At 35.6% G+C, this 13,693-nt stretch overlaps 1 protein-coding gene across 1 annotated transcript; it reads right to left on the reverse strand.

The window, feature by feature from the left end:
- Window positions 1-2,229: 2,229 nt before the first annotated feature.
- On the reverse strand, window positions 2,230-12,815 carry LOC110708052 (protein S-acyltransferase 24-like). Its single transcript, XM_021886151.1, has 13 exons — window positions 12,123-12,815; window positions 9,054-9,194; window positions 7,511-7,623; window positions 6,722-6,801; window positions 6,439-6,602; window positions 5,409-5,547; window positions 5,218-5,317; window positions 4,991-5,048; window positions 4,799-4,876; window positions 4,609-4,707; window positions 4,171-4,249; window positions 3,922-4,070; window positions 2,230-2,775 (listed from the first exon to the last, which is right to left on the reverse strand). The coding sequence occupies exons 1-13, from the start codon at window positions 12,405-12,407 to the stop codon at window positions 2,353-2,355; spliced, it is 1,908 nt and encodes a 635-aa protein (XP_021741843.1). The 5' UTR covers window positions 12,408-12,815; the 3' UTR covers window positions 2,230-2,352.
- Window positions 12,816-13,693: the final 878 nt, after the last annotated feature.

A 13,693-nucleotide genomic window follows, 5' to 3' on the forward strand; every position in this document is an offset into this window, starting at 1 on the left:
ACGGATGTATGACACGTGGGCGGTTGTAGTCGTTCGGTGGGAAGCCGTAATGGATAAGGAAGATAAATAGCTAAGGGGCTGATGTGGGTCCTACTTTGCTTCCACTTTATCTGGTAAATATAAGTGTTAAATATTTGTATTTATCTGTAATCTTGTCAGTGATTTTTTTCTTTGATTGAGCTTATTAATGAAATTGTTCTAATTAATCAATTTATTTAGGGGTGATAATGTTAATAATATGATATTGTAATGTATCAGAGTATTATTTTTTGAGATTAACGTTTTGGAAAACGGTTTGCGGAATCATTAGGTTGCATACTTGCACGCAAGTGCAAAAGTAGTAGCCATCAATATGCATGTATTCAATGGATGAAGATTTTAATTTATAGAATCGACTATGATTCATGATAGATGGTGCAATCGAGACTATTTTAATAGAAGTATTTATATGAATTATGAAGATATGTAAATAGTTATGATTGTATTTTACTTATAATATATTTTTTCTGTTTTCTTTTAAATGCAACACTTTGACTTTTACATTATTCATATACTCTATTTTAACTGGATAATATGGTTTGACTCTTGTTATCATGCTTGCCTTATGATGCCCCTGACTTGGCGTTGTGTTATCTTGCCTTCCGAGGCTTTGCATTACCTTGTTTTGGCCCTAATGCAAGCTAAGAACACACTAACCTTATTACAAAAGATAATCTTGTTTGTTCTTCTTGTTTGAACTTTTTTTCACAAAATGATTCTAAATAGGAATAACAAAATGGATCAAAGGGATTAAAATTGATATTGTATTTTTAAAAAAAATATATAAGCGGCACAAAAAGTTTTATTTAGGTTCAAAGCAACATACCAATAGTCAAATATCAGAAATATGATCAAATATCCAATTGCAATTGGTTTTGGAATACACTTAATTCAAGTGGACCATCATGTTATTCATGTAGGACATTGTCAACATCACATCTTCAAGGAAATTTCTAACATCTAATCAAAACATATTCAAATTGTCTATAATAAACTTAATGGTACTGTATTAAGGTTTTGTACTACTGTATTTGTCTATTTGACTAATTCTGTTTGAACTATCCATTATTCCATTGTAGGACTTTTTATCTCACTTATCACTTTAGCAGAACTTTTGATTTCTTTTTCACTACACCACAACTTATTTTGTCCAATCTAAGTCAAAACAATTACCAAAATGGGGGCTAAGACTTCATCTCATTCTGATGAATTGACAAATTTTTATTTCTATACGTGTTTATACGAGACCATGTTTGATTACACGATTTATCAGTTAAGTTAGTTGACATTCACGACATACGGAATATTAAACAACTTGAATGTGACAAGTGCACAAGCAGTCTCTTTCTGTGGGTTGAGGAGGACAACGACTACAACCAGAGTTTACAACTTACAAGACACACCAATGACTTTCATGTCAGTTATTCACTATACGAAAGCACTAACATTAGAAAAAGTAATAACCACCAAACCAACTAACGCAATTGCACTTGAATGCAAAATTGTTACTGGTGTGAAATGTGTGAAAATTTCATTATTATGTCAAGATCTACCAATTAAAGCACGTATTTTGAAAACAACTACCTATTAAAATTTTTTTAAAAAAAAACTACCACAAAGTTGTAAAAAGTTTAATTAGCACTACCACTCTAACAATTCCGGTTAGAATATTCGGCATGTAGGTTCCACTTTATACCTTTACCTCATAAAATCACCATTTAAATTGATTAAATTACCCTTCATAAAGGTAAAAAGTGGTAAAATGTGAGACTCAAATGCCAGAGATTCTAGACGAAATTGTTAGAGTGGTAGTGCTTGTTAAAGTTTTTACAACTTTGTGGTAGTTCTTTTAAAAAAAAAAATAATAGGTAGTTGTTAATTGGTAGTTGTTGACAAAATTTTCTTTATCCCGGAAATAAAATTGATCCTTGGAGGATTTTACAAGCCAAAAAAAGTCTCATTTTTCTTCAACAACCTCTCTTTTCCATGTCCACTAAGTTCACACCGAAAAAACATGATGCTTTCCCTGATTGTTCTTTCAATGACGAAGCAATAGTCTCTATACAAAATAATGTCCTGGTCTGTGAAAACCCCCTCAGCAACAACACGACGTTAAATGGCTGCAACAATTTTACATATTCTTAGAGGGTGAAATATGGAAAATAGAAACGAATGAGAACTACCAGCGCCTGAATCAAAAGGATAAATAAGGATGTGATAATACTCAATAGTGAATAATAAATCTCGCTGTAATGTTTACAGACATATACACAGTACACACAACTAAACAATAGGCTATGAACTAGCCAAGTGTTACAATGCAGTTACGGATTGAGAACTACTTTTACCGAGACCCAAACCCAAGCCTAGGGGAGCACCATTTGTTCTTCCATGACTATGATGATGATTACATTGAGAATGAGAATGACCATGCCCAGTATCTGAATTCTTTGGATCGACATTAATAGCAATATGGCCATTGCCATTGGTTTGGTGAGGATGCACTACCCCATTTGGCATGTTTGGGTTGCATCCCATTTGCACCATCCCGATTTCTTCTTCATGACCTGATTCTTCAATACGCTCCACATCTTCATTGTAACCATTAATCAAAAAATCTGAACAATTTTTCCTAGCCCCGTGATCAAAGGGATTTCTAAATCGACCACCTGGACCTTTCAGATAGCTGTAACGCATTACATTAGCCATTTCATTTGTTGTTATATTACGAGATATCTGCAGGAGAAAAGAAGAGGTATTCATACATAGATAGGAGGATAATACCATCTTGAGGCCAACTAAATGTAGGCTTGTGGATATTGTTAGTATTCTAGAAAATCAACGAAGCGAAGGTGTGGAGTAGCACAATTACGAAAGAAGCCATATGAGATGGAATGAATTTAGCTACAGATGCTGAAGAGATGCAACAATCAAACTATGGCAAGGATGGATTAAATTAAGACTGAAAGGAGAACCAAGAAACAACAGAAAACAGCCACATATAATGGCTTTTTATAGTCATTCGAAATAAAACATTCGATAATCTGATAAATCTCATGTAAGAACTAAGAAACACGAAAAGTGAAAATCACGCAGGCAAGTACCATATTCTAAGAACTGAGAAACAAGCTATGTGACGCCCGAATTGTTGTCTGATATTCACTAGTGTGATTGTTTAGTGCTCAATATCTAGTACTAGTTTGATTGAGAATGTGGTGAACACAGCCTATAAAAGATTCCACCTTGTTTGAGCCTTTTAGGGATGTCATGCAACAATCCTGGAGAAAATTTCCACTACAAGATCCTTAAAATTTTCAATATATCTTTCTATGCATGAAGAATTCTCAACCAATGATTTTGCTGACCTCAAAATGAAATGCCTCTCCACAAGCTGAATTCTATCCAATATGATAGATAGTAAAATTTATAGTATGTTATGAATATGAATCTCTCAACCACTCAAAGAATTAATGTGCCTCACCAGATAACTATGCTGGAATCAAATGTGGTGAAGCAAAATCAAACTTACAATATGCATTCAAAGGTCACCATATAAAAATGAGTAATGAACCTCACAGCCAGCAGCAATTTTGTCAAATAATACTACTAATATTTAGGCAGAAAGCATAAATCCAGAAACAGTTAATTATTTATTATACACCCCCCCCCCCCCCCCCCCAAAAAAAAAAAAAAAAAAAAAAAAAAAAAAAAAAAAAAAACTGTCTTTTTGATCAAACACCCCAACACAAGGTATAAATAACTTTCACTTAGACATGTACTTGCAGAGCACAAGCAGCAAAAATTAAAATTAAAAGAACATTTGGCAAAATCAATAAAGACAGACCAACAGAAATTCATTATGAACAAAATTTGAAAACACACCTGAGAAGCTTGGACAACAGTTAAGACAGCCACCCCAAAAAAGAGGAAAAAATCAGCAAGTAGAAATGATATGGCACCAATATGATGAGTACCAGCATGATTTAGCCATGCTCCAAAAGAAGACGGAGCCAATGGGTCGCTGACAACCCCTGTATTTGAATTATCAAATAAGATTATAAGCCAACAAAGAGAAATTTTCAAGTGTCAATACAACTCCGTAAAAGTAACAGAACAAAGCAAGTCACATACTTATAAGAGTGACTAGGCCAGTAACTATCATAGCAGAAACTTCCAGTGCAAGAAACATGAAGAACTCCCATTTGTTTTTCTGCATCAACAAAACAGAGACTGAGTTCTCACATATATCAGCTGATTCAAGCCATGCAGCACCAGATCAATGCATAAAACAAAGCAGATTTATATAAACACAAGTAAACCCAATATCCATGTTAGTAAGCCAACTAGACAGAGCAAATGAACCACAACCATCTAAATCAATAGTCCATCCTAAATGGTCAGCATTAACATAATAGCATGTGATACTAGTAACTTCCTCGGACAGCTATCATTTTTACACAGTTTTACACATTAAAGTTAAACAAAGATTCATAATTAGCTTCACAAAAATCCTCAACAGAACACAAGACTTATATAATGATAGAAGAAACAGATACAGAGCTCGTGTACCTTGCCAATACAATTTGACACCCAAGGGCAGTGGTGATCAAATTGTTCAACACAACGATCACATGTTGAACAGTGTTTTGCACGAAGAGGTCTGACTATCTATCAACACAACAAATAGAAAATATTAGAAATTACTACACACAGTAATTACATGGACCAGAAGCAACCAAAATACAAAAATTCACTATACCTTGCATGTTGTGCACAGTTGGGACCAGTTTCCAGCGACCAGGGCAGGATTGTCTATCTCAATTTTCAACAAGGGTTCCTGCAGAGGTGAGAAGGAAAGCACTATCAAGTTACAACACAAAGTAACACATAAAACAAAAACAATTTTTTAATATAACATCAGCAGAAACTCCAGTACGACATTTCAACTTACATCATCCTTCATATTTTGAGCATCATGCACATTCATTCTGATATAACCTGGATCCTTTCTGAAACAAGCACAAGATGAGCTAAGTGAGAAAGTGATTTCATTGATAATAGAAACCTCAGGGGAAAAAAAAACCTCAATCATAAATTGTAAACCTTGGTATACAAGTGACGGGATCAACTTCATGAAGCACTCAAGTAATAGGAAGCCATGGAGATAACTAAGCTTACCTGCTACATCTATAGAACATGACTAATCCAGCGGTAGCTAGGAAAAAACCTAGCCATGCAAGAAGGCCAAAGCCCATTGTTAACCTTGGAAGCTTCGCATCTATAGGTTTCATAAAATTTGTCAAATTCATATAATCAAACACAAAGTTACATTTTAGTTGAATTTTAGTTGAATGATCAAAGGTAGTTACCCAAGATCACTGAATGTGCATACAATACAAGTAGCAACAAAATAATAAACCACAACAAAGGAGCAAGTCCTAATTTTGAGAGTTTCCCAAGCCAGCTGTTTGGATCCCAACGTCTGTCGAGTAACCTTCGAGCATTTCCCTGCAGGAGCAAATGTATCAGGGAACATGAAATCAATGATCAGCATACAGCAATAAGTACAGCAATGAATCCGGGGCAAAATTATTGCACATAGTAAGAGAGGCAATAAAAGGATCTTAAGTACAAGCATTGCCCTTTTTGATCCTATATATACTTCAGTGCACATGAATTGAGGGTAAGTAAACCATGGAGAGATATGAAAGTAGCAGGACCTTAAGATTTAAATGACCTCTCCTAGAGCAATTTCTCCCATTTGTCAAATACTTCTTAACAACTATATCATTTTATACCTAGATTGCCAGCCACTTCTAACAAAAAACAGGAAGTGGATGATGTCAAAAATATTATCTAAGAAATCACATTCTAACATTACATTCCTGCACAAAATTTATATATTCAGAAGCAAAACATGCCAGATAAAATTCTTTTGAAAGAGATACAGTACAAAAGGTGACACAAACAGATTGCAAAAGTTACAATATCTTATTGGAAGTGTTTCGAGTGAGTTAAAAGATATCATAAACACCTTAACTATGTTCAAGCTTTGATAGCCAAGGTTGCAATATCTAAGAGCTACACAAACTTAATTTAAGCAGATTCAGGATTCTTTAATAGTGCAAGAAACAAACAGAGAACTGAGTTGAGTTCACCAAATACAACACATCATTGAGTAGCCTGCGCTAAAGATGATATACAGAAGATAATATGATCATTAAAAAAGTGTCAATGATCTATAGGTACTTAATAAGACAAGAAAGGTTAAAGAAGGCTCATCTGCAATCAATAGCTACTGTAAGTCTATAAACATAATATCAAATGTACAAAGAAGATCCGCACCCATACAAAACACACATTATAAATAAGCAAACCAGTTTAGAATGCAAGACCTACAAGGAAAAAGGCAACTTGTCTGTGATTCTTTTCAGCAGCCAATTGTGCTGGAGTGAGTCCAGTGTTATCAGCCACAATCAGGTCTTCTTTCTTTCCAGCTTGTACCAAAACCGTGCAGGCCTCCAAGTTCCCTCGAATGGCAGCCCAATGGAGAGGGGTACAACCTAAATGCAAGAAAGAGAGAACACAAATAACACATAAACTAAAATTTTAAACATAGATTCAGCTTCAATAATGGACTCATATCAGACTGCACAGAAATAATCAGAAATTAGCATTATACCTTCCTTATCTTGCCGTCCTCGATAAGCATCTAAAAAGAGAAGAAGACGTATAGAATCAGCAAATCCTTTGTATGCTGCCCTATGGTTGTCAGATTTCAAGTGAACAAACACCAAAAATATTATTGTACATTTCTAGAAGAGAAAAGAACAACTACATTGCCAACATACCAAGTCAACCACATGAACAACGCACATCTACATTCAAAATTTTACACCGCAGAATCTCTTTTTATTCAATACAAGTATACAAAATGTTACTTGTTTCACTCATTTATTGTTAATGAAAATACAGCAACATTCACAAAATTCAAATGTAGACATCATGAATTGTGAGCTATCATGTGAGTAATTTTTTCCCCCTTACAATGAATACATTATCATTTTTTATAGCTTAGCCTCTTCTAGCAAGATTTAACAAATGTTTAATCAGGGATGAATGGGTACCAGAGCCATACATGAAATATTAAGAGTAATAACTTGAATTTATCCACTATGTTAAATGGGAAAAGGAAATCAGAAACAGAAAATGTGGAAATGCAATAACTAGAGTAAAATTCAAAAAAGTTAATTAGAGAGAGCGCCAATGAATTTATTTACTTTATTCTCAATGATTTCAAAAAGAAAAGGTCAATTTGTGACTCTAAACTCTAAAGGTCCTTGAGGAAATGAAGTTTGCTGGCCTTTCGAATAGACGTAATAAGCAATGAAAAATTGACAACAAAAGAATTAATGCAACCAAGCCTTGGACAAGTAGCAGTTCTAATTCAAGCACGAGGTTCTGTTCATACCAGTGCAAAGGACTTCTTCCATCATTATCTGGAACATCTGGATCAGCATTCCATTTCATAACAATATGATAAAGGAAAGCTGTCTGGCCATACTGGGCTGCAACATGAGTTGTCTGCAAATAGCTCACCAGTCATTACTATTGCAACATTGAAGCATGAAGCAGAAAAACTGTCCATTTACTAATTGTGAAACACATATACTTGTATAAATTTAATTAAAAATAAAAATCATAATACAATATTATAACCAGCTAGAACAAAAATACAAACTTGTAATACCACCAGCTTTCCATAGCTAATCACCGGAGAACTGAGTTATCAGTTATCTAGCCAAAACCATAAAATTATCACTACAAAATTAAAGAAAACAGCAAGAGAACGAACATGCCCCTGTAGCTACACAATAACCTACATGGTGCAGTCAGACTCATAGTAGTACAATCAAGTAAAAACTACTTATGTGAAACAGATCTGGTTTACTAGGGGGTTAATGACATCACAGGGTGAATCACCACTGAATTTGAATAAAAGAATTTGAACACCAAAGTACACAAAGGATTCCAATTTAATCTCCAGTCCACAAACTTAAGTTTCAAGTCTCCAACCTAATTACAGACCAGTGAACATCCTAGCTATACTATGGTCAATGTATTCAGCTTAGTCCTTCAATGTACATGAAATAAACATCATGCACTAAGTTAAAATAACCTTTGCACTAAACATATCATATGTCAGAAACCCACAAAAGTTTTGTGCAAAAATCATTCAAAAAATTCGCAAACAAATAACCTTTGCACTAAACAGAACATCTCAGCCTCTTCACACGTATAAGTTTTGTGCAAAAATCATTCAAAAATTCCCAGCATGTACCTTGTGCTTCATTGCTTCAACAAAAATGCTACAAAAGCTTTCTATCAATAAATCAGATAAACTAGAATGGTTATCAATGTAATGCTACTCAACCTGAACATGAGAAATACTACTTGTTTGGTATACTTACAGATCTATTTCCTGGGAAGTAGAAATATATCCATGTGTTTGGTCGATAATTACACGGCTTTTTCCTAGAAAATTCATGGAGGAAGTTACTTGCCAAATCCCCAAAGAAAGCAGAACTTCTCATGGGCAAAAGAATTTCTTGTATTCAACCAAACATATTTTGGCACTCCCAACATCTAATCAAACAGTAACTATCCACTTATCCAGTACACGTGTTTATTTAACATATCCTTCAAGCCTAAAAAAATCATGGTACAATGATGATAATGCTTAGATACTAATTTGCCTGTCTTCCAGAAACAATAACTACAAAAGTAAATTTTCAGGTCAAAGTAATCTCACTTAGCATAAGGTAAAGAATGTGAGTCTTACTTGAAAGGAAATTAAAGAAAACTAAACTTTAAGAACATGGAACAAATGAAGAAGACCCCTCCATAAAAAAGGAATAAGATTTGGATAACTACACCAATTGCTCGACAGCTTCACTAGCAAATTAATAAATGACCTCCCATAATTCTATAAAAATACAGATAAAGGGGGCAACCTGATAACCGTACATATCAGCAGCATTAACTCGAGCACCCTCTTGCAAGAGAAGCTCAGCAACCTGGACTGCTCCCCGTACAGCACTCCAATGCAATGCTGTCTGCCCAGTGTGATCAGCTGCATTTACATCTCCACCATGCTATAGATAAAGAATGAAACAACAAAAACCATGCAATTAGTTAAAAGTTTAATACTGACCAAAGTTTAAAGAGAAAACTACTTATGCACATATACCAACAGCTATAAAACTCAACTCAGCAAACAAACAAATGTTTACACCATGCCTAAAAAGCAGATTAACAGAGTCTCCAATGGCCCTATCTTATAAGTAATATATCACAATTTCACCAACACAAACCTACGAGTGCTGGGATAAATTGTGAAAAACAACATTAAGCCCTGTGACAAATAACACTGAAGGAGCAGAATTAGCCAAAACAACCTGTAAATGTTCCAATACAGGAAAATAATAAAACCCACACTTTCAAGCATTTAATCTAATTTATCTGCAAATGCTAGTCGACACAGCTCCACAAAGGCTCTCACAAATGAGAAGAACACAATAAAATCACAAATACTCATCTCACCAAACAGAAACAACTCCCTGATGTTTCACATAGGATACCCAACCGCTCACCAGCATGAACAATTGAGCGTATAAATTAAATCCAGGAAACGAAATGCAATAGAGCCTCCTAAGCTACATATGCTGATAGTATCTAAAACAAGCCCAAATTTCTAAATGAACACCAATTCACCAAATAAAAAATCATAAAGAATAAGGATGTTCACTGAGATATCATGACTTTTGGAGTATTTTAATACATTGCCTTATGTATACTATAATAGGTGTTGTGGTTTATAGTTCCATACAATTTATCAATAGCCATTTACCTATAATATGATACAATACTAACCTCTTTTACTTGATTACCCATTATGGCCCATGATGAATATATCTCCTACTCTCCTAGTGTTAATGACAATTGACAATTATATCCTAAAAGGAATTTGTATGTTATCTTCCAACAACTGAGAACAATCCCTTTTCTCAAGAAGAGCCAAATTTCAAGATACCACCAAATACCACCCAACCCTGAAGCACCTTAGTTATGATATGAGAAGGGGAAAAAAAACAAGAACAAAAAAAGGGAAAGAGTATTGGGAAAACCCACTTCCCAAAACCCGACCGAAAACCCCAAGCCCAAACCCCAGCCACCACCCCCTCCCTTTCCCCTCCTCTTCCCCCGTCGCGCCACCCACCCTAGCCCAAACCCTTGCAATTCCCACCATCACTACCGCAACAGCTGCTCCGATCCATAGCCACCACATCCAGTCCCCTCGTCAATCCCACCCACCACCGATTGAACCAGCCACCCTCTCACTGCCACCCACATCAGCAGCACCACCCTGATACCACTGCACCAATCCGACCACAAACCACCTTCTCACCTCTAACCCACAGCAGCGCACCCTGAACCCACCACCATAGCAAAGCCCTAAACCTTTGAAAAAAATCCGGCAGCCTCCTTCCACTCCCTTTCCTCGCACCCCCTTCGACCACCAATTGGTCGGGTTTGGGGTTTTCGGTCGGGTTTGGGGTTTTCGGTCGGGTTTTGGGAAGTGGGTGAATCTTTAATGGAGTTTCGTTTTTTGGGGTTTAAGGGTGGGTGTGTCGCGTCGGGAAAGAGTAGGAGAAGGGGAGGACTTGCTTCGGCGGTCGTCGGCGCACCTGCCGGTAAGGGTGCAGGTCGCCGGCGGCAGGGTTTCGGGATTCGGCGGCAGGGAGGGGGTGGTGGCTGGGGTTTGGGCTTTTTTTTATTATTATTATATTTTTTAAAAAATATTTTTGGTTTTTTTTTAATTATTTTTTTTAAAAAAAGGACCAATCAGAAGTTGACACGTGGCAAGTGGTGGGATCAACTAACGGTCATCGGTCATTAATGGCACTTGGTGAATTTTTGGTGGCATTTGGTGAATTTGGAAAAGGCTCATGACGTTTGGTGAATTTCGCAATTGCTCAGTGGCATTTGGTGAAATAGCCGTTAAATATATATAAGTAAACATTATAAAAAGTTGAGAATTTGAAAGTAAATTTATAGACGAATTTGACAAGTCAAATGAAGTGTGTGAATAGGAACAAAATGAAACACGAGCAAACCAGAAGAAATGGAAGGAGTAGTTTGTTAGCTAAATTCCAAATAGAGTAATATAATAGTTTCAGCAGTAGCCTTAATGATAGTCTTATAAGGATCTAGAAAAGAGGCAACATTGTAAGATAGAGATTTACAAAAATGATAAAAGTAAAGGATAGTTGTAATATTTCAGGCTTTCAGCTAAATCCCTTGAATTTGACCCCAATATCAAATGTTCCTAGGACTACCTATTATTTCGGGACAGACAGAGGGTGTCTTTATCCAACAGGTGCAATCAGCCAATCGCTTAAACTAGCTCATTTCATAGCCCTCCAAAATGTGCAATGGCAAAAACAATCAAAGTTCAATCGCATTGACCACTAGACTCTTCCAGGAAATTGAGTAATCAAAGCATTATCCTGCACTCTTCTCCCAAAGATGAACCCCTAGTTGGTAAGCAAGCCCCTAAAATGCCCCTAAATACACCACAAATGGTAGATATAGCACCCGAAATTGGACCTAATCTCAGAGGTGAATTCAACATGCCTAGCATCATACGGAGTATGTTATTCAATGCAAAAACATACTATAAAAGCTTCACCATAATACCACATACATGTGGAAATAAACGAATAAAGGACAAGTTCAAATTTCCTCAATATCTTCCCATTCATCCAAAAAAAGAAACAGTTTTGAAGTTTAACTGATTCACAAAAATGCAGCAACTAACCTTGCACAAAAACTCAAACTTAACAAACATTCGAAATCAAGCTCAAGCTAATAACATCTTCAAATTAACATTTCTGAACACAATCAGCCTTCAACCACATTGCTTCCAACATTATCACAATCACAAAACTAATTCAATTCAATACATAAAATCAATAAAAAAAAAATTGAAAAAAATGGCAGAAAATTTTGAATCGAAGAACCTCAAGAATGTAGCGAGCAGCAGCAGTACGATTATTCAGAGCAGCCCACTGCAACGCAAAGTAACCAAGAGCATCAGGTTCACAAACAGAGCAATTTTCTCTCTCCACTAATCTCTGAAGCTTCTCCATATCACCATACGCCGCAGCAGTGTAAACATCGTCTTTCAAACTCTCCTCATTTTCTCTCTCCTCCAACATTGAAGTCGACGATGAAGCTTCCGCCGCCATTGATCGATCTCTCGATTGCACGACTTCTTCTTCAACTATTTCGATTTCCGACGACATTTTAGCTAATTTTTGTAACAAATTCAGCTGGGAAACAAATGAATCTGGAACAATTAAATTGGATTGAATTGAAATGAGAAGGAATTGAATTGAATGAATGTATAATAGAAGATTGAGGAGGTTTCTAGGGTTTTTCGAGGAGTTGTCCGTGTTGACTGGGGAAACGGTAAATGAAGAGAGAGAGAGAGGACAGAGAGTATGTATGGAGATGGCGATTCGAAGGTGGGCTGTTGAAAATGATTTTTATTATTTTTTCTTTTAATTAATTAAAGAGTATTTAATCAAGCTACTACTAGTCTACTACTCCGTACTCATTTTTTGGTTATCATTCTTACTTGATCTCCCCTTCTATAAATGAAATTCGACCTTATGTTTTGGTTATCATTCTTGATATTGTTTAATGCTTTATTATCGGTTTGAATAAGTTGTAATTCATAAAAAACACACACCTTTAATTCAACAAATATATTCAATTGGTCATTGGGGTAGTGGTGATTGGGGCTACACTTGATAAGGAGTACCGCGTGTTCAATCCCCTGCAACAACAATTGGGAGAGGATTGGAATCTAACCACCCATTCATGAAACAACTTATACCATATTATACTAAAAAACAAAAACAAAACTAGAACAAAGCCCACCATAGAGGCACTTTCTACCCTCAAACCCACTATAGGGGTATAAACTATCATCAAAGAGTGTAAATTTATTGAATTCAATAATAAAAACATAAAGAAACTAAAGGGAAAGGGTCGGAAATAGCAAATCCCGACTATTTTCGGCCTATGAAACACTTTTTTTTGAGGAACCATAGAGAGAGAAATTGAGAGGAGATGGCTAGGTTTTTTTTTTTTTTTTTTTTTTACATATCAGGAGAAATTGAAAATTTTATTAATATATTTACCAACTGTTTACATGAAAACATTATTTGTTTAAATGCCATAGTTATAAGACAAGGTATGTTGATAATATAACAATCTTTATTATTATATAATTTTGAAGCAAATAAGGAGTGTGTGGAGAAAGAGTGTTTGTGAAACCAAGATATAATGCATGATTTAGTTTATTTTGGGTCAAACCAGTTAGGGATCAAGGCAAACTAGACCAAGTTGTTGTTGTTGCACTCTGTGCAATTTAGACCCTTGGCCTAAGACTTATTGAAATTGCCTTGAATATGTTTACTTTAGTTTGGGACAACTAAGAGCACTTTCAATAATGAGGAAAAAATGATTTCCTCATTCTCTCTCTACCCCCTTTCTCACTCTAAAATCTCCATTTTTCTCGTGA

Source organism: Chenopodium quinoa, unplaced genomic scaffold (assembly GCF_001683475.1).
Source record: "Chenopodium quinoa cultivar QQ74 unplaced genomic scaffold, ASM168347v1, whole genome shotgun sequence".
Taxonomy (NCBI): domain Eukaryota; kingdom Viridiplantae; phylum Streptophyta; class Magnoliopsida; order Caryophyllales; family Amaranthaceae; genus Chenopodium; species Chenopodium quinoa.